Genomic DNA, 22274 nt, shown 5'->3' with positions numbered 1-22274 from the left:
ATTGATAAGCAGTTGCCAAGAGCCTCATGTTTCTCTCCTTTACTTACTGAGGCAGTTGAAATTCTCAGGCAGCACAATTCCTGGTTCATTCATCAGAAATTATTCCCCCCCCCACTTCTCAACTGTTTTACAATTGCCTCTGAGAGTAAACAAAAAGTTAATAAGTAAATAAACCGGATTTAAAATTGTTTTCAGCTATTGTAAGATCTAAAAGGCAGAAACATCTATAAACAATATGGCCTGTCAGGAAGCAATATGACTGTTTAGTGTATAGTTGTTCATACTTATTTATTCCCCATCCAAGAAAAATATTTAATGAGGCTTAGAAAATTAGATTCACATTGGTATAGGAAAGTACAAGAATTAATAATTTTAGACTACAGTAAAAAAAAAAAAAAGAATGATTTATTTGGCAAAAGTAAACTCCTTTGCAAAACTTGCTGTGCATCACTGATTAGCTCCTGACATTATTGATTCAGTAAATCTAGTATGGACTAAAAAGTTTTGTGGTCTTCAAATATGAACTTTGAGGATATGGGAGTGAACAGAGTTTAAAAAAATAAGGAGAGGAAAATTAAAATGTCATCTTATTCATCTGAGATATACTATTTTACATTAATTCATATAAAGAAATTTAATATTTAAAGCTGAAAGGGGTCTCTATTATATATAGAAGTACTCCAGTGAGGATTGAGTTAGACTTTCTCTTTCATTTTATATAAACTGAAGTAAAGAATAAATACTGACTATTGAAGACAGCAAGGTGTAAATATGTTGAGTTGTGCAACACAAGGTATATGAAAGTCAACTTACAAAAGGTAAAATAGTGGGTAATATTTCAGATTATAAAACAAAACTTACTTCTAGAGACTTTTATCACAGAGAACTTTAGTGCAATTTTTTATTTAAATTTTTAGGAAGAGGCATCATATAGCGTCGTCTTTTAAGTGTTTGTGAGAAAAAATGAAGCTCAGTTCTCTAATTCTGAGATGACTGAGAAGCTTCGTTAGTTCAGGATGACTATCCTTAATGCAAAAGGACAGTCAACTATGAATTTTACAAAGTATTAATTTTACCATAATTTAAAAAATGCTAAAGTATTTCTCCTGTCTCACAATCAAATTATATTCACTATTCTCATTCACACAGAGTCAAAGAGAGGAGAGGGCTTGACCTCAACAGCATTAGGATTGCATTTGCTGCAATACCCCCTTATAAGGCCATTTTTGTTTGGTTTGGTTTGGTTTTGCTGAAATTTTAAATGTTTCTTCTCCACAGTTAGTAAAGTAGAACATCATTATCACTGGTCAACCTACTTTAACTATATGCCAGTTTTGATAGTAATGTTTTTCGATTCCTTACCATTAGTACCTCTGGAGTTTGAGGGAATTGTGGTGAGTTGAAAGATAACGGAATAGAAGCTCTTACTTCAAGACTAACCCATCTGAATTCTTACTGTATTTATGATCCACTTGGAACCTGGGACACTTATGTATCATGATGCTGTTATGTTATTAGTCAGAATTCTTCTTCTAAACTGTAAGATTATTGTACTGACTTTGTCAACTTCTCATTTTTTTTCCTGAGATCAAATGCTACCATTCTCATGAACCTCGTTCTTCACACGCTATCATCTGTCTTCTGTGTCTCATAGCTCACATTAGGTACCTACATTCATGCTTTTGGTTTCTTTAAGTGTTTTTCACAGCTGTATTAATTACATGTAAGTGAGTTTCATCAAACAGAAAAAAAGAGAACGAGGTATTAGAGAACTGCTTAGCTGTTGAGCTTTGTGTATCTTGAAGGTTTGCTTTGAAAGGTAACTGTAAATCAGGAGCAAAGAAAAACAAATGTATATGTTTGCTTCCATCTGTAGTGGTTTTATTTTGAAAACTATTTTTTCCAAAGAGACTTTGCTGCTTCTCAGCCTTCTTGGAGCCATGCTGCTATTCTGACTTCATATCAAGATGATGTCATTTGTCGCGAGTGTTTAATTTTGGCAAATTTTATTTTTTCTAAAATATTATTTCTATTAAAATTTATATAGCCTTATTTTTCTAGAACACTTGGTAAGGAATCGAATGAGATTCGAAAAAAATCTCACTGACCAATAATATATTTACCTGTTAGCATATGCACATCAATTTGTATAAATTATATTTTGCATTTGTTAGAATAAATAAAGCTATTCTCATTTAAGGCAGGTATAATAACTCATGCTTCAAGAATTACCCTTGTTGAAAGAGAAAAGTTTATAAAGTACTCCCATTAGGGGTATGGGTGGTAGAGCAGCGGGTTAAGCGCACATGGAGCCTTAGCACCATGAAAGGAAAGGATCCTGGTTGGAGCCCCCCGCCTCCCCCCCCTGTCCCCTCCCCCCCTCCCCCGTCTCCCCCCCCCCCGCCTCCCTCCCCCGCCTCTCCCCCCTCCCCCTCTCCTCCCCCCCTTCCCTCTTGCAGGGGGGTCGCCTCACAAGCAGTGAAGCAGGTCTGCAGGTGTCTATCTTTCTCTCCTCTTCTCTGTCTTCCCCTCCTCTCTCGATTTCTCTCTGCTCTATCCAACAACGACAGCAATAACAAGAACAATAATAATAACAACGATAAACAACAAGGGCAACAAAAGCGAAAAAATAGCCTCCAGGAGCAGTGGATTTGTGGTGCTGGCACCTAGCCCCAGTGATAACCCTGGAGGCCAGAAAAAAAAAAGGGCACCCATTATAAATTAGGTGAATTGAACATGTGATGTGTTCAGCTACACATGTGTTCAGCTTCCCACCATGGGTCTGTTTTATGATTACCCACATCAGCTCAGTCTAGATGTTCTCTGGTTTCTTTTCTCTCTTCACAATTATGTATCTACATCTAGAGGCCTACATACATGTACTATTTGGAAGCTGTTGTTCTGTATATTTAAAAATGATCTGATGTATTAAAGAATCTATGGCTTATTATACTTTATTTTTAACAGTATTAATGGGAGAGCAGAAAAATGGCATAAAGTAAGAGTTCATTTAGTCCATATACTTTTCAGATAAAGGAACTAGGTCTAAATAGGGATTACTAAATGGAATGTCAAACATTTTTGAAAATGTGCTCACTCTATGGAGATATTCTTTGGCTCCATTGAAAGACAAAAGCTTTTAGTATAGTGGAAACACTAATACCAGGCTGGGAATTTTGAGAATGGTTCAACTTTGTCCATCATTAACTTTATGATCTTGAGTGAGTCTCAATGTTTTTTAAGATCAATGTATCATTATCCGGTGGTCAGGAAGACAAAATGATATAACTTAAGTGGATGTGCATTGTAAATCTCACGACACTGCGACACTGCATAAGCTTATTGTTTGCTGCAACTGCTGCTGTTATTGTAACCATACTAGGGCAAATTCTGCATTTCTTTCAGCTTCAAACATATAGGCATTTCAGTTGTTTACGCAGATAAGAAAGGAGATTTAGGACAAGGTGTTTTGAAAGAGGAAATGATAGATTATTGATACTGAGAAGATAGGTTATAAATAAGGATTTTTTGACACAATTATAAAACTTGCATATGTATTATAAAAAGTTTAGACTCAGTTTCTTCTAGTTCCTTTCACTTCCCACCCCTGGAAATGGCAGAATAAAAATTAAACAAACAACCCAACATTTTCTTTTTTTCTTCTTGATGTTCTTTTGTGTTTAATTTCAAATATGAGCAATTTCAAAATTCTTGGGGTGGGTTTTTTTTTTTTTTTTGCTATTGCTGTAGTAAGTCTTCAGTTGTACAGAGTCACTGTTTCAAGGTGACTGCTTCATTTGTTGTTATTCAGTTTAAAGGAACTTAAATTATGTTCATTAAGGGAAGTGGTCTCCCTGTAATCTTAGTGTTTTCAGTAATTATCAATTTTAAAATAACTAGAGATAAGTTGGGAGTGCTTATTTACACAAATTAAAAGATATTTGAATTTTTTCAAGGGAAACATATGAGAAAGATTGCATATAGAGTTTTGGTTTATGTGATAAATAAAATTTTTCATCTTGTTTCAGACCCACAAATAAAAGATTCATAATCAATCCTCTACAAATTTGCTAATTATACAAAGCATAATTGCTATGTAGAGGGTTAAGAATACTTTGACAATAATACAAAGACACTGGAAAAAATAAAATTAAACTTATAGATACAAAAGTGTTGGAATAGCAAGTAATTTATACCAAATATATTACAAAATCTGGGATGGTAAAGATACAAGTTTTGTCACATTTAGTTAATTTAAATTATAGATTTTGCTCCTTCCAACATTTTGCATTTTCTTTTCTAATTTTGTATATTTTGAAAAAAATTGCTCTGTATTTTAAGTTCATTCTTCTTGGAGATGCTCTGAATTTTGCCGTGATATAACTTGCATAAAACCATATGTTTATATATGTGTATATATGATTTCTTTGGAAAAAATAAAAAGTTAAAAGCTTGACATTGATCTTCATAAATTTGCTTCTTCCTCATTTTGATAGTTTGTCTTATTAGGTTGGCATGTTCTGAGTCTGTTCTTGATGGTTTACTTTAAAATGACAACATATGAAGGCATAACTTCCTAGTGCAACAGCAATTGAAACAAAAGTTTTATACTAAAAAATACAAAGGTCTGTGTGAACACTAGTAGTAAGTAACAATATTTTGAAACAATAACCTCTGTTAAGCAAATAAAAGAAGAAAAGTTGATTGTTTCAAGCTCTGAAGAGTCAGGTTTTCATAATCTGATTTGAAATTAGCTGTAGAGTGTAATTGTATAATCAGTGTATGCCTTGGGGTGGTTTCAAATTACTCTGGCTTGCTGTCCAGATAATATGGAAGTGAACTCACTCTGGATAGCGTATCGTTTTAAGGATGTTGATAGTCTACTTTGAGCGATAAAGTTTTCCACTATGGCTCATATTTAAATTGAATAAGTTGTAGATGTCTAGTGCTCTTCCTCTGGAAAGAATAGATGTAGAACACGAAACAAAAATTTCACGTATTTCCTTTGAGATATTTCCTAAAGCTAGCCTTGCAGTTCTAAATGAGATGTTGTCTTTAAACAGGCACATTTTGCACTGACGGTTATTTTTAGGTAAACCACTTTGGGTTAATTAAAAGAAAAATTGCTACTTTACAGTTATTATGCTCTGTCCTCCCACCTTGGCCTGAAAATAATGAGATGTAACAAAAGTTTTCTGTCACCAGCAGCTGCACCTTTAAGTTTATCAAAGTCTGTTGCTGTGGTTACGGCCTTTGTTTCCAGTGATGCTTTGTCCATGCTCCCCCCCCCACAGTTAACAATGGGTTACTCAAGAGAATGAAATAATGAGTCATTCATTCGGAAATATGTTGTTAAAATATCCCTCTTTATCATTACATTTCACTGCTTAGAAACTAGGCTGTAATTCAAGGCAACAGTTAAGTCTGAGAAGTGTTAAAAAAATCTTTCTTTGAATATTTTCTTTTTTTTCATTTATAAGAAAAACCATTTGTCTATGTAATTGAAGATCTTTTTACAAGTCTCAACAATTAAACCCTTTTTGGTTAATGTATTATTTCTGGAACAGTAGATAAAATTCTACGTAGTAAGCATGATAAAAATCGTGCATAGATTGCACAGCACAGACTTTTAGAGTCAAGGTTTCTGGGCACAAATGCAGTAAACAAAACAGTCCCTACAAAACTGAGTAACTCTGAATAACACAAGAAATAATTTTTGTTAATTGAAAATTTTAGAAACTTAAATGTGTAAAGATTGCAAAGTAAAATGAAATTAAATTATGGACTGTACATACCAGTTGTTCTATAATTGAAATCTTACAATATGAAAATACATTAGCTCTGTACAGTTTTTACAGGTAGGTAGATGAGTTCTGTGAAAAAAAAAAGATTATTTTTCTTTTTCTTTCTTTTTTTTTTTTCAGGGCCATACTCTGTTAAGTCAAAAAATACTGCACAACTTAGTTAATTACAAATCGTAGACTTGAAACAATTCATGTCTTCTTTATTTCACGAATCAACCTTGGATTTTTTTTTTATTTGAACAGGGGATTTGTTTGTTTTGTGTTTAGTGTCCACAATGAGTAAATCTTCCTCACTTAGTCCTTGAGGTTACAGTTTGGTGGCCGCCCTCGGCTACCAATTAGCTCAATCAAGCCAGCTGCTGTTTATGGTCACTGATTCGGCCAGTTGTGATTGTGCTCAGGTCCAGCTCAGTCTCTAGATGTGTTTCCATGGTATCTTCCTGTGCATTCGTTTCAAATGATTTATGAGAGAGAAGTTCATGATGCACCCCACAGTAGCTTATTGTGGGCTGGTCATATGCCAGAAAGGTTGACACATTCATTGATAAAGGTATCTGGGGAAAAATGAAATGAGAAAAGTCAGTTACAAAATAACAAATGGCTTGGCGAGCAAGATATGGAGAATGATGTGATGCCCTGACTCACCTCCATGGTTATATCTGTAGCTCAGTGTCCTACACTATCCCACACATGTTTCTCTTTCTTATACTAGTAAAGTATAACACAACAGTTTGAATGCCTTGGAATAAGGTGCACAATTCTTGGCTAGAGCCTGTAGATAAATAATAGCACAAGTGGTTCTGAGAAAGCTAAAAGATTGAGAAAATCTGAAAAAAAAAAGTGCTTTTACTTACTAGGATAAAATTGTAGTTTTATAGCTAAGAATACTATTATTTGGTTATGTATAAAGCTGGAATATTATAGACAGAGGTTCTCAAATTTGATGATACATAAAATCCACCCCCTTTCCAATCCAACTCTCCCAAGTTTCTACTTTAGTGTTTTTGAGGAAGGGACTGGACATTACATTTCTTGAAAGTTCACATTTGATGCCGATACCGTTATTCATCACACCATCTTTTATTTATTTTGACAAGAGTATTACTCAGTTCTGGTTCTTGAAACCTAGTGTTTTTGTTTGTTTTTTTGTTTTTGTTTTTGTTTTTGTTTTTGGTCTCCAGGGTTATCGATGGGGCTCAGTGCCTGCACTACAAAGCCACTGCTCCTGGAGGCCATCTTTCCCCCTTTTTTTTGTCGCCTTTGTTGTAGTTGTTGTTGCTATTACTATTATTGCCATATTTGTTGGATAGGACAGAAAGAAATCAAGAGAGAAGGGGAAGACAGAGGAGGAGAGGAAGAGAGACACCTGCAGACCTGCTTCACCACTTCACCATTTCTCTCTGTCCTATCCAACAACAGCAATATCAATAAAAACAACAATAATAACTACAACAATAAAACAAGGGTAACAAAAGGGAATAAATAAATAAGTATAAAAAATAAATGACTTTATTCTATGCAAACATTAAAGTCAGAAGAAGAAATCCAGGAATTAGTCCTATTTGCTATAGCAGCAAAAACAATAAAATATCTAGGAATAAACCTAACAAAAGAAAAAAAAAGACTTACAAACTAAAAATTATGAGTCACTATTCAAGGAAATGGAAAAAGACACGAGGAAGTGGAAAGATATTTCATGTTTATGGACTGGAAGAATTAACATCATCAAAATGAATATTCTAACCAGAGCCATATACAAATTCAGTGCAGTCTTCAATATTCCACCGAATTCTTTTTAAAGAGAATAGAAAAAATGCTACAAGTATTTATCTGTAACCAGAAAATACCTAACTGCCTGGTATTGGAGTAAAAATAGACACACTAATAAGTGCAATAGAATTGAGATCTCCCAAATAAGTCCCCAAACCTATAGGCATCTAATTTATGACATGGGGACTCACATTATTAAATGGAGAAAGGAGAGCCTCTTCAACAAATGGTGTTGGGAAAATTGGATTGGAAAGATGTAAGAGGATGAAACTGAACCACTATATTTATCAGACACAAAAGTAAATTCCAAATGGATCAAAGACTTGGATTTTTGCTAGACCAGAAACTATCAAATACTTAGAGGAAAATATTGGAAGAACTCTTTTTCTATCTAAGTTTTATAGGCGGCATCTTCAATGACACAAGTCCAATTGCAAGGAAAATAAAACCAAAATTAAACTCATGGGAATACATCAAATTGAAACGCTTCTGCATAGCAAAAGAAAGCACCACCTACAACAAGATACTCATTATAGAATACGAGATCTTTACATGCCATGCATCAGAAAAGAGGCTATTAACCAAAATATATAAAGAGATCAACAAACTGATCAACAACAACAAATGACCCCATTCAAAAATGGGAGAGGATAAGATATTTCATTATAGGGAACATTTACCACGTTAATTTGGCCTTATTGATACATTTGAAAATGCTTTTCTGCCCCTCATTTCAACTGTCCTGTTATTTGCAGCTACTTTATTGACCTGAATAAAACTCACCATTCAGGGCCAGGTGGAGGCTCACCTGTTTGTACATATTGCATTGCTCAAGGTTCTGGGTTCAAGCCCCCAATCCCCAAATGCAGGAGGAAAAGCTTTGCATGCAGTGAATTAATACTACAGTCTCTCTCCCTCTCTCCCCTTCTCTTAATTTATCTTTGTATCTATCCAATAAATAAATAAAAGCATTTTTAAGACAATGTTTATTTTAAAAAATTAATTAAAAAACTAATATGTACCTGCTTCTTTTAACTATATTACTACTATATTGGTTCAAAATAGCATCACCGTTTCCACCTTAGCAATGACATAATTGGAATTCTCAATCAGTAGAATTGCAATAAAACTAACTACACATTAAGGATCCTTATTGGAGAGGACAGGTGGTGGTGTACCTGGTTAAGTATATACTACAATACACAAGGACTGGGGTTCAAGCCCCTGGTCCCTACTTGCAAGGGGAAAGCTTCATGAGTGGTGAAGTAGAGCTGCAGGCGTTTCTCTGTTTCTCTCCCTATGACCCCTCCCCTCTCAATTTCTCTTTGTTTCTACCTAATAATAAATAAATAAATTTATTTTTTAAAAGATCATTACTGGAAATTAAATGCATTTCTATTTAATTAAATGTAAGTTTTGCTATGTCTGAAGCATTACTCTATTTTTTCATACATACGTATCACAACACTTGCTATAAAGAACTAAAGAAGTGCTTTAATTTCTCACAGTATGTAGATGCTTGTGGGTTTAAACCTTTTTTGTCTTGATGCCTTCACTTTCCGTATCATTTCCTTATTCTGGTTTTAAATATTTGTCTTTGGTTTTGTTAGAGTAAGGGCAAGTGAGGTGCATTTGAGGACGGTTAGTAACTGTGGTTTCAGCACTATAATTTACCCCACCCCCCATTTTTTAAAATGTTTTGATCTTGAAAGGAAAACTTTTAAATCTGTAGTTTGAACTCTTTTAATAGTTAAGATGCCATCTAAAGTAACAGCTGCTATTTTGAGATCATAAGGATACAATAAGAAGTCAGCAAATCAATATGATTTTGAGAAATATAGTATCTATAATGAAAATGATGTGAAAGAAAATGTTTGCAAAAGAATAATTCTAGTGCTTTTATGGGAAAAGTACATTTGATGAGCTCCTGAAAAATGTAATCAAAGTAGAAGTAAAAAGAGAGTTGAAAAGTCAGTTCTCCTTGTATCAGTATATCTATAGACACACACATATATATAGCTTAAAAATGAAAATATCAAGAATTTAGCTTTTGTATGTTTTGCAGATTCGTAATTTCAGTAATGTCTCACTCCATCTAAATAACAAGCAGAGTCTTATCAATGACCTCGTCTTTGATATATACTTTTTGGTTGGAGATGGTACTCACCACATAGGTACATGCATGCACCTCAGCTGTGACTCCAACACCAGAGGAAGTTCTGGTTGTATAGTGTTTTTCCATTTTTCTGTTTCTCTATCTAGATAAAAAAAAGTAGCTCACAAGCTGTGAAATCCTGTGTCCACGAGACTTCAGTTCCACAAGAAAAAAAAGTGCAAAAATTAAAAATACCTTAAATATGTAAATTATATAGCTGCTTATAATCTAATTTTTTTCTTTACAAAATAGTTTGTTTTTATTTCAGTTTTACACAAAGAAACCAGTAGAGCTTGGGTTATTGCATTTTTTTTTCTAATTCACATTCTAGGCTCTACAAAACCAAATCAAAATAGTTTTTAATTTACTAACTTCAACAACAATTTTCTGAACACCTGTCTGGGTTTAATGCTCTACTAGATGCTGAAAAGACATGAAGTCCTTGCTGTGGCCAGAACATAAACCATTCTAAGACTTACTTAGTCAGTGGAATAGATAGGACTCTGAGGTGGGAAAAATTTGTATTCCTCCAGGGCCAGGCAGTAGCTTAGCGGGTTGGACGCACATGGCACAAAGTGCAAGGAAGGGCGTAAGGATCTGAGTTCCAGCCCCTGGCTCCCCACCTGTGGGGGTGGGGGGGTGTCTGTGAAACAAGTCTGCATGTGCCTGTCTTTCTCCCTCTCTGTCTCCCCTCCTCTCTCGATTTCTTTCTCCCCTATCCAACAACAATGATAAAAGAACAACAAAGAAAAAATGGCCACCAGGAGCAGTGGATTCGTGGTGCAGGCACCGAGCTCCAGCAATAACTCTGGAGGCGGGGAAAAAAAGGGTACAGAACTACTGACCACAGGTGGCTAAAGATAACAATTTATATAAAACAAATTATTCCATCACAATTGATATATATATTTCCCCATTCACTCTCTCTCACTTTTCTGCGCATCCTTCCTCAGTACTGCTTTTATGGTACATTTATTTTCCCTCAACCATGTTCATTATTTGTTTAGCATTTAAAAAATTTTATATTAGACCAGAACCGTTTGAATTTAAAACTCTCTTTGGTTTATTGTTGTCTTGTGGAGCAAGTTGCTGACAAATACGTAATTTCACAGGTCTACTTTTTTCATTCAGAGACAGACAAAGAAACAGAAGAGAGACGGAAGAGCAAAGACTTCATAGCGTCAGAGCTATGATACCAGTGCTTTGGCCCTTTCCTGTGGTTCTGGGAGTGAATATGTTTCCCACACATGATAAAGCATGCGACCTCCCCAGTTAGCTCTCTTTCAGACCCCAAGCAAATTCTATGCTTTATATTGTCTCACAGGATCCCTTAAACATAGTATACGGTGGCTGGGTGGTGGTGCACCTGGTTGAGCACATGTTAAAATGAGCAAGGACCCGGATTGGAGCACCCGGTTTCCATGTGCATGGGGAAAGCTTTGCGAATGGTGTTGCAGGTCTCTCTCACATTCTTACTCTCTCTCTCTCTCTCTCTCTCTTTCTCTCACCCTTTCCTTTCAGTTTATGGCTGTCTCTATCCAATAAATAAATAAAGACAACAACAACAACAACTAAATTAAAAAAAAGAAATTAAAAAAAAAGTTACATAGTATACATGCAATATATCTATAACTGAATGAATAATAAACACATACATAAGAAGTAGTTGAGTAAGAACTATGTACTCTGGGAAGAATTAAATAAACTTTCTTTCCTAAATGGCTGGTCTTTATGAAAACTCCTTGACTGAAATTCTCTGTTAAGTGTAATGATATTATTATGATTCCAAGAGACAAGTAGGGCTAAAAGGTTTGCTGGCACTTATGTTGGAAATGTGTGAAATTGTGCCCTGAGATAATTGTCTAATAAAACATTTCTCCCATAATTTTTAAGAACAATTTCATATTAATGATGTGGCATTATGCAATATACTATATAACAATTATGTTGTTTCTTTAAAAAAAAATTTTTATATTTATTTTCTCTTGTTTTTTTATTGTTGTAGTTATTATTATTGTTGTTGTTATTGATGTTGTCATTGTTGGATAGGACAGAGAGAAATGGAGAGAAGAGGGGAAGACAGAGAGGAGGAAAGAAAGATAGACATCTGCAGACCTGCTTTACCACCTGTGAAGCGACTCCCCCTGCAGGTGGGGAGCCGGGGGCTCGAACCAGGACCCTTCCGCCTGTCCTTCTGCTTTGCTCACCACCTGCACTTAACCTGCTGCGCTATCACTGGACTCCCAACATTGTTTCTGTATTATACAACACAATATGTATAACACATAGTGTTTGAGGTACTTTTCTATTTTAATTTTTTAGTTGGTATGTTTTATTATATAATGTACCAATTATAAATTTGAACTATATAACACTTTTTAAAGAATGCTGTTAAAATATTCTTAATTTGGTGATTTTACACCTATAAATTTAGTAATATTGAATCTGTTCATTGTCCTTTAATGCTTTCCACACCTGCATATTTTGAATTGTTTAGCACTCCCTAGCAACACTCATCATGATCTACAAGGGTTTGATGGACTTCCCAAATTAATTCCCTCAGCAGTGGATTTTGTCCTGGATCCTTCTGTGTTAACCTTTGTTTTATTTTTGTATTACCAATGAGAAGTGATGCTTCGTTTCTACTGAGGCAAAGCAAAATGCTTCAAAGTGTTTTCATTTACATGCAAATCTGTCTACACAGGCCAGTGCCTGCTAAACTGGTGCTGATGCCAGGTAAAGTGATGGGACCCAAATTGCATCTATGGCTTAAATGCCCCACTCATCTATAGATGCTAATTCCAAATCTGTCTCTTCATGCTGTTGTTCAGTGAGATGCAGTTACTAATCAGTTTGAAAACAGTCTCACTGTTTTCTTTCTTTATCTTGGGAATTGTAGTTACAATATTTTACTTAAGAATCTTATCATTATAATACAGCAGTCAGGGAGTCAGGCTGTAGCGCAGCGGGTTAAGCGCATGTGGCGCAAAGCGCAAGGACATGAGTAAGGATCCCAGTTCCAGCCACTTGCTCCCCACCTGCAGGGAAGTCACTTCACAGGCGGTGAAGCAGGTCTGCACGTGTCTATCTTTCTCTCCCCCCTCTGTCTTCCCCTCTTCTCTCCATTTCTCTCTGTCCTATCCAACAATGACGACGACAACAACAATAATAACTACAATAATAGAACAACAAGGGCAACTAAAGGGAATAAATAAAATAAATATAAAAAATAATAATACAGCAGTCAATACATTTAATCTATGTTTCTATAAATCTGTCATAATGAAAATCACCAACTGCACTAAACAGTCCAAAGCAAACAATAAATAGCAGTGTTTGGTACTCTTACAGAAATTACTGCTGAAAAGACATAAATAATTCTTGTATATGATTTATAGGACATTTTAGTCTTAAAAATAGACTTTACATGGAATTTCCCTGAAAATTGACATTTATATTTGTTTATTTTACAAACATTTCTGATATCTTACTTTCCTTACAACTGGCCTTTCCCTCTCCACTATCTTACTGTAGTTTTGATATTCTTTATAAAGCAGGATTTGCATTTAGCATGCCAGATCTAGAGTTTGTCCTTATTTGGAAGGTCTTTGATTTCCAATATCCTTAAGTATTCTCACAGCTGTGTAGAGAAGCGAGCAGTACCTCAATAGTCACTGAGACTAATATCCATCATCTCAACAGACTTCAAATGTTGTGATTATCTACTAATTAGCTTTTGTTTATCTCCTTATTAAGTTAAATCAGATTTTGGTTGAAATTATTTTTGAACTAAAATGAGACAATATTCTATACCCATGTTCTAAGTTGCATAAGGTCCTGCACTTAGATCTTCAGTTCTAAAATCATTTTCTTTATGAAAACTCCTATAGCTGGAGTTGTGTTTGTAACATCATTTATTTGAAAAATTCTTTTGTTGTTGCTTGTGCTTCATAATTCTGAACTGATCTGGACTTGAACCTGGGTCTCATGCTCTGCCATTATGGGATGTTATCCAGGTGAACTCCCTTGCTGTGTTAGCTTCAAGAATACACACCTGTTTTATGCTGTAACATGCTAAAAAACAGAAATGTCTGGCCAGTTCAGCATTACAATGATTAATTCTCACTTAATGTAGAAATAGATTACTGCTATTTACCAAAATCTGATCAGTCTCTTGACACAACAGTGTGACTTATTACTGGGACTTGGGCTTGGGGGTACCTTCACTACTCTCTGGACTTCAACTTTAAGCTTTATTTCATTATTCAGATTCTGAATTTCCCTTCTTTATGATTATGCCGAAAAAGTTTTTTGTACTTTGAATAATCTTATGTTTTAAAGAAAAATCTAATAATTGAAGAGAAGAAAGCTTCTTCCTGTTAATTATATACTCTTAGTTACTTCAGGGATATCTTCTTCTGTGAGCCTGCTGAGTTATTCATCGATTTAGTACATCAATAAGAAGCTGTGGAATTACTGGGATTTTGGGAAAGAAGAAAGTGATTGTCAACTTCATAGCATAGGAAATATATTTCTAGAGATCAGGACTGAGAGAGTAGCCCTTTTCAAAATCTGCTTGGGGGCTCAGGATTTTAAACTTATGCCACCAGTGATAGTGATTAAACATTCCCCGCCTTGCTGATTAGCTCTCCCTTCTGCTCAGTGCTGTAGTTAAATAACCAAGGCAATAAATCCCATATTTATGACTTCAACACATTATTGAGGAGAGAGCACAGATGGAATGTGAGGGAGCAAGCAGTTGTTCATGCCAACTAATATCTGTGGTAATTAATAAATTTAACAGCAGTCATGAGCAGAAGGTGAAGGAGCAGTTGACCTGACTTTTAACTAAAATTCAGCATAAGACTATCTGGTTTGTAATTTAACTTTTCTGTGCATAACATTGGAATAAAACATTTTGATTATTGAGATGCTGCATGACTGTAATCACAATGACACTGTGAAAAAGAGATGCAATACTCCAAATCGTCTGTAATTATTTTGGATCCAGCTTAAACTTTTACTCAAGTTAACATGAGTGCCCCTATTTTTTTTTTTTAGTGCAGCTTGATTTTGGGAACTATCCTAACATTTGGCAATTTAAAGATAATTGAAACATGATTTCTGTTTTTAGGGAACCTTTTTATTGAAGAGACATCCATGCATGTAAAGGCAAGGAGTTAGCTCACCTTTTAAACAAGTAAATGCACTGATACCAGCTAAGAATCAGGACAGGTCTTAGGACACTTCTGAGTTGAATTTAGGAATAAAAATATGGCGATACTATTTTAAAAAAAAAACAGGGAGACCAATCCAGGCAGAGGCAGATGGACATAGCACTTGTGCATTCAGTACCTGAAACTTTTCAAAGTGGCTGGAGCTAATGAAGTCTGTGGAACAGTAGTGGAAGCTGTATGTATAGATTCTGAGAATGCAGAAAATGGGGCCAGAGATGAGGACCGGAATGGTAAGTCTGCAGCATATACTAGAATTCCCTTGAACAGTATGATAGTTTGCTTATGCCTGAGTTAGCACCAATGAATTATCATTGATGCTTATTAAATAGATATAATAATCACTACTTTACTTGATTACTTTTGTTAACTTTGAGAATAATATATGTGTATTTCCTGGAATAGCAAGTTTTCAAAAATAAAATATATGATTACAATGTTATTCCCGAGGGATAAAAAATAGTTCACCATGTCATCTGTTCTTTATCTACATAGTTCACTGATCATATTCATATCACTGTTCTGTTCATCTGAAAGAAGCTCGGATTGAAGCATTTAAATACTTTTGACTACTTATTTTTTTTCAGTAGTTATGTGTTGCCATATTAATCTATATTTAAGAAGCAATGAAATTGCATTACTCAAAAGAATAAGATCTCTGAAGTGAAAGGGGAAACATTTAGACATTGTTAGAACTGTTGATTGTTATTGTTAGAACTGAAAGTCTTACAGTTCCAATGACAAATGCCCAACTAAATAAAAAGAATAGAGAATTTTAGTCTTAGTACATGATGCTGATTTTCTGTTTTAGTAAGTCACTTCACCATTTCTATGTTTGCCTATAAAATGTGAAAGATGAGGCTGGGGGTGGCTCACCTGGTAGAGCACACATGTTCCCAAACATTAGGATCTGGGTTCAAGCCCCCACTTCCCACCTATAAGGGGAAAAAATTCAGGAGTTGGCCACTTGAAATGGTGAGACTTTGCAGGCACCTACCCTAAAAATCCTAGTGTAAAAAAATAATCCTAGTGTAAAAAAATGATAGAAGTAAGGTAATGTCTACTGGTTAAATATTAATACTCTTAAGCAAAGAATTATAAATAATAGCACATTTCCTGTCTAAGGGAAAAAATGTTTCAGCAGATCTACTCAGGCTTTTTAGGTGAGAATTACACTTGTAGTTTAGTGTTCTTTTTTCATTAATATGAGTTTGTCTAAATTCAGTGATTCCACACTTTTCTTCCACACTTCAGTAGTTTTGTTCTAGATTATAAACAGCAAAATTCTGTGAAAGGTAGAAATTAACCTGTTGATACTTTTCTTTCCACCCTCATGTAGATGCTGTAGGATAAATGAGGAAATACATTTTCAAAACCTAATCCGTGAAAAAATGTTTCCAGCATAAAAAAGAAAGAAAAAAATCACTAGCTTTTAAAAATATGAATTATTTGGTCTTCTAAGACAAGGGAGGGGGATCTTTATAAAGAAACACAGCATGTGTAATTGTCATTCACTCTTCTTGCTGCGTCCTTGTCTCTCTTTCACATGAGTGTAGGTGAAATTCTACTTACTATAGGAAACCTCTGGGGGAAAATCTGTAACATATTTCTCTGAACTCTTAACATTTTTTTTTACTACTATCCTGGTACTTTATTCATACTATTGTGTGTTAGTCTTTATCATAGAGTTCTTTCTTAATTTTCCTTTTTATCAGAGTTTTCAGAGCAACTCTTTCCTTGTGTAGAATGGCAGAGATATTTGTAATATGTTGGACGGTAAATCAGCTCCCCCCTGCTCCATTGCTTAATGCTGTGGTCTATTTACATAATCATTGTTTTACCTGAGACCCGCCCTGTCTGCAGGGCATTGGTTTAATCCCACTGGTTCGCATTCACACTCTCTTTTCGCTCCACTCTCTTTTCGCTCCACCCTCTCTTAGTCAAATCCTGTTTGCCACCCTACTGTTTCCTTCTTGGTAAGTATAAATACAGATTCTTTTCTGATTAAACACATTGGATTGCCTTCTGGCTCCATGAGTCCCAGAGTCTCTCTCCTGTGATGCTAGCCCGACACGAGTTCCTGATCGCGGTCCCACGCAGCAGCCTAGGTTGGCTCCAGTGACATTCTCTCCAACCCAGAGAGCATGTGCTTGGGAAGAAGCACCCTCAGCCTATCCAGGCAGTAATATATATATATATATATATATATATATATATATATATATATATATATATATATATTGGTTTCTTTGGGACTTTACAAACTTAAATATACAGGTTCTATCCAGGATTTCACCTCTCCAGATCTTATGCATAATTATAAGCTCCTTCAAGAGTGACTGACAGTGAATCAGGTTATGAACAGGTATCTGTTTATGGTGGATTCCTCAATTCCTTGGACTCTTACCCCTGTTTTGTAAACTTGATTTTCTTATGCACAGTGTGCTCTTAAATCAAGTTTGCATATGTTTCCATATAAAATAATAAACTCAGCAGACCATGAGGAAAATAAAACAAGGATGCAAATCTTATCTCTAAAGCCTAAAGATATGGGTTTGTCTTGTGTCTGGATATTATGAATTACCAATGATTTTAAATTCATGGTGTAGGTTCTAGTTGAAATGGATTAATAGTGTCTTAGAAATTCTATTATAAATTCAGTAAACTCTTAATGGAAGTCAAATTATTCCAGTATTCTAAGTCATGTAATCAGATGAAGTACTCTACTGAATTGTTTTGCATTTTCTGTCTCACTTTTGTGGGAGATATTGTATGTAGCCTGTTAGTTTTGTCCAGAATTTTGAGAATTCTAATGTTTAGAAGACATCAGAAAAACTGCTTTGTTTTTCTGAATAAAATAAGGAAATTATTAGTTTGTTGGTCTCTTCCTCAATCACTTCCCTGCTTATCATTCTCCTTTTGATTTCCTTAGAGACACAAATACATGCAAACACACACACACACCATCACCACCACCCCCCAAAAAACAACTTAATGATAATTTCTCTACTTAAACCAAGGATGTTTCAGTGATTTCTGTATGGTATTTTGAACACTTAATAGGCTTTATAACTTTTAGGTCTTGAAGAAAAGTGAAGTTTTCCAGGACTTAGAGTTGCATTGGGAAAAAGTTCACTGTTCATACCCACTTTAAGATATGTCCTAAGCTAAGAAAAAAAAAAAAGTGAAGAGGGCTATTCTTTTTATGGCATTGTCCTTGCAAGGATGTTGCTTTTTAGGTAATTGTTGCCCTGAGGAAAGGTCCTTTAAAGTGACTGAAGTTTTGATAACAAGGATTCACTTAATTAAAGTGAAAGCCTGGTTTATGATCTCAGTGTATACTCAACTATCTCTGAATTATGCAAGCTAACAGATAATCACAAGTGGAATATTTTAAGGTCACAGTCTTCTTCTTCTTCCTTCCTTCAAAATTTCCTTTCTTCCTTTCTACCTTGCCTTCCTCCCTCCCTCCCTTCCTTCCTTCCTTCTTTCCTCCCTTCCTCCTTTCCTCCCTTCCCTCCTTCTTTTAAATAGAGCACTGCTTAGTTCTTTTTTTATCATGTGCTGAGGATTGAACCTGGAAGCTCAAAGCCTCAGGCATAAAAGACTTCTGCACATCTATTATGCTGGTTCCCCAGTGCCACAGTGAGTCCTGTAAATCATTCTTGCTGTCATTTCCATTCCTCTATTCCTTCTTTTTTGAAGCTTATTAATCCATTAAATATCTCATGATACATCATAACTGGATATGTATTATGTCACAGTGATTTTCTAAGTTCTAGTAGTATGAGTAAATAAATAAAAATAAGCAGTATAGTAAGGAGTACACATTAGTTACAGAAATACATTATATTATTATAAATTTTCATGTAAAGTTTAAGAAGATGGCATGAAACTAATTTTATAGGGTACATCAAGGAAGGATTTCCTAAAAATGTTTCAGAGTGAGCAGGTGTGTAAAAGTGGGAGGAAGGAAATTTCAAACTAATTAAACAGCGTGCAGAGGAGAAGAGATAGTCACAGGACTAAAAACCCAGAAAGGCTGAACTAGGGAATGTGGTGATTAGATCAGTATAGGAGGTGGAGGTAGCATGAAAGCCAGTTTGCTTTGGGATCCAACACCCAACAACCATCAACGCTATATCATTAGTTCTTCACAGGCTTTTTTGTAAAGAATTTAGTAGGGATTTTTAACATTTTAATTTTATATACTAACTGAAAGATTTGGGAAGCAAATGAAAGATTTCAAGAAGAAAAATGATATGCCTTGATATGTATTTACTGAAGACAATTCTAGAGGAGGGAGGGAGGGAGAGAAGGAGAGGGAAAGGGAGGGTGGGAGAGAAGGAGAGGGAGAGGGAGAGGGAGGGAGGGAGGGAGGGAGAGAGAGAGAGAGAGAGAAAGAGAGAGGGAGAGATGCAAGAGTGACTAAGTACAAAGTTATTAGGAGACTACTGAGGAATTCATAGAAATGTGAGAAAACTCTATCCATAGTGGTGATAGCTATGGAAGTGGAGGGAATTGCACAAGTTTAGCAGCTATTTGATAGAAGGAGAGACTTGAAGAGTGGATGAAGTGCTTACTATCTGGCAGAGACTAGGCAGACTGGAAAGTAAGAGGATCTCAAGGATTTTGGCTAGATGTCTGCTGCCATAGTGTAGTAAATTCAAGTTGCTTTGGGTTTGAGATTAGTATTATAAATACCAATGTAGAGATTTTGACATTGCCTAATGGATCAAAAGGGGAAATAATTTTTCTATTTTGGAAGTCAGAACAGATCTGGGACAGGGTTAGAAACATTGCAAATTTCTTTCTCAAATGTTTTCCTAGTCTAATCTGTAGTATGTCATATACTCCCTAAATTTACAAATCCAGTTTCCTAGATAGGTTAATTACCTGGAATTTCATTTCAACTATTATGATTGTATGCTATTTTTTATCAGAAATAGTTTTTTATCTCACTTTCTTGGGGGGTCATGATTTAAAGTATAATTGTTAACAGATATACAATCTCTTATTTTCCCATGATAGGTGTCTGCATAACATTCTTTAACCACAACTCTACTATCAAGCTCTACAACCTCAGTGGCCTCTCCAACCTTTTTCTCTCCCTCTTTCCCCAGAGAGCATTGCTTTGCTATAGTATACCACATCCAGTTCGAATTTCACCTTGTATTTTTTCTTGTTCTGTCCTTGTTTCTTAAATTCAAATTCTAAGTGAGATAATCCTGTATTTTCCTTCTTTTTGAATTATCTCACTTAGTATGATTCACTCAAGTTCCATCCAAGATATGTCAAAAGAGCTGACTTCTTCATTTTTGACAATTGAGTATTTCAGCATGTCTATATATTTCAACTTCCTTCACCACTCATCTGTTATTGAACACCTAGGTTGCTTCCAGTTTTCTGCTATTAAAATTTCCCTGCACATGGATTTCTTTGGATAGCTCATTTATTTATGTTTCAGTGTAATGTGATTGTGAAATTTATCTGCGTCCAATTTTTTGACAACTACCCAGAGGTTTTGAAAATCCGATTTCATTATATTCTCAAAGTAAGTAATGCCTGTCTCTCTCTCTCTTTCTCTCTCTCTCCTTTCTTTCTTTCTTTCTTTCTTTCTTTCTTTCTTTCTTTCTTTCTTTCTTTCTTTCTTTCTTTCTTTCTTTCTTTGTCATTGTTGAAGTTTTACCATGCCTGGCTGACTTTTTTAGATTATATATCTATCTCTGTCTATAGAGAGACAGAGAAACAAGGGGAAGAGAAAGAAAGAGAGAGGCAAATATGGAGGGAGGGTAGAGAAGAAGGAAGGGAGGGAGACAGAGAGAGAGACAGAGAGAGAGAGAGAGAGAGAAGAGGACCTATGCTTCCTCCAATGCAGTGGTGTCAGGCTTGAATCTGGGTTACTTGCAATGCAGAGAAAGTTCCACTATGAAGGTGAGCTATTCTGTTAGTGCAAAGTCTGTCCCATTTTAAAAGGGTTGGACTTCCATCATTATGGAAACTGACTCTTAAATTTAGCTATTTTGGGAGTCGGGTGGTAGCACCCCAGGTTAAGCGCACATGGTGCAAAGTGCAAGGACCTGAGTAAGGATCCCAGTTCCAACCACTTGCTCCCCACCTGCAGGAGAGTCACTTCACAAGCAGTGAAGCAGGTCTGCAGGTGTCTATCTTTCTCTCCCCCTCTGTCTTCCCCTCCTGTCTCCATTTCTCTCTGTCTGATCCAACAACAACAACAATAATAACTACAACAATAAAACAACAAGGGCAACAAAAGGGAATAAAGAATATTTTTTTAAAAATTTAGCTATTCTTCTTAAAAAGTGACTCTGTGATTACAGATTGTGATACAGATGTACTCTCTCATGTCTGTGTCAACCAGAAAAGTCACCATGAGCAAGTCACCACCTTTACTGAGCCTTTATTATTTATCATTGAGGAGAATATTGTATTAATATGATTTCTGAGATTCATTTTTCCCTAAAAGTCTATGAATAATTAGCAGTTATCTTCAGAAAATGTGAATAAAAATGGTGAAGGATACTTGCTTTAATTACTAGAAAAGTTTTAGTTTTCTAGAGGAATTAAATCTTTAAAAATTATTCAGAATATAGTAAAAAGGGATTTCTAAGTTTTTTTTTCCCTATACATACTGAAAGACAATTCAATCACTACTAAAATTTGAAATGGAGGTGAGTAACTTTTCCAGAGGCAGTAACTAGTGCTGCATTTTACTGGTAAATTTAATCATACTCTTTTAAAAAATGAGGTAGAGGATTATATAAAAATGGATAAAAAGGAAATTGCATTTGCAGATGTAAAATGCCATCTGTGCTTCTGGATCCATTCCATGTTCCACACCTTCAGTGAAAGAAACTGTTGATTGAAAGCTTAGATTTTGCTGGCTAGTTATAAAAACTTCCTGTGTTGCTTATCATGCATTTTAAAAATAGATGGCTTTGAGTATGTGATTTAATTTTTTAACCTCATATGCCCACGCCTCCTAACTTAAAACACAGAATTTCTTTTCTCTTTCTTTTTTCTTTCTTTCTTTTCTTTTTTCTTTTTCTTTTTTTTTTTTTTAGCAAATCCACAATAGTATTTACATTCAACTCAGTTAATAGTAATGAACACTTACAAGGTGCCAGGAAACACGTTCCACATTAGAAATTCAAATGTTTGTAATGGCTTCTTTTGCCTCCCAGTGACAGATTCAAGCCTATTTAATTTCCTGTTTCTGGGAAGCTTCATTTGTACCTTACTTTGAGAAGACATTAAATAGTGCCAGAACTACAAAGTCTCACACAGTTAGAG

General features: G+C 35.2%; 2 protein-coding genes across 3 annotated transcripts in view; one reads left to right on the top strand and one right to left on the bottom strand.

The window, feature by feature from the left end:
* The window catches only part of CTNNA3 (catenin alpha 3), a 1573756-nt gene that overhangs the window by 445883 nt on the left and 1105599 nt on the right, over positions 1 to 22274 (top strand). The gene's annotated exons all lie outside the window — the stretch shown is intronic.
* The window catches only part of LRRTM3 (leucine rich repeat transmembrane neuronal 3), a 219837-nt gene that overhangs the window by 70312 nt on the left and 127251 nt on the right, over positions 1 to 22274 (bottom strand). Inside the window, exon 3 of one of the 2 annotated variants that reach the window (XM_007531481.3) lies at positions 4174 to 6358. The exons of the other annotated variant lie outside the window; for it this stretch is intronic. Within the exon in view, the coding sequence (XP_007531543.1) occupies positions 6152 to 6358 (207 nt within the window). The 3' untranslated portion in view covers positions 4174 to 6151. Of the gene's footprint in view, positions 1 to 4173; positions 6359 to 22274 lie in introns of those variants that run through there. 2 annotated transcript variants of the gene reach the window in all.

Source organism: Erinaceus europaeus, chromosome 1 (genome assembly GCF_950295315.1).
Source record: "Erinaceus europaeus chromosome 1, mEriEur2.1, whole genome shotgun sequence".
NCBI lineage: Eukaryota > Metazoa > Chordata > Mammalia > Eulipotyphla > Erinaceidae > Erinaceus > Erinaceus europaeus.
The sequence above is the reverse complement of the archived record's forward strand: the minus strand, read 5'-3'. Positions and strand labels throughout refer to the sequence as shown.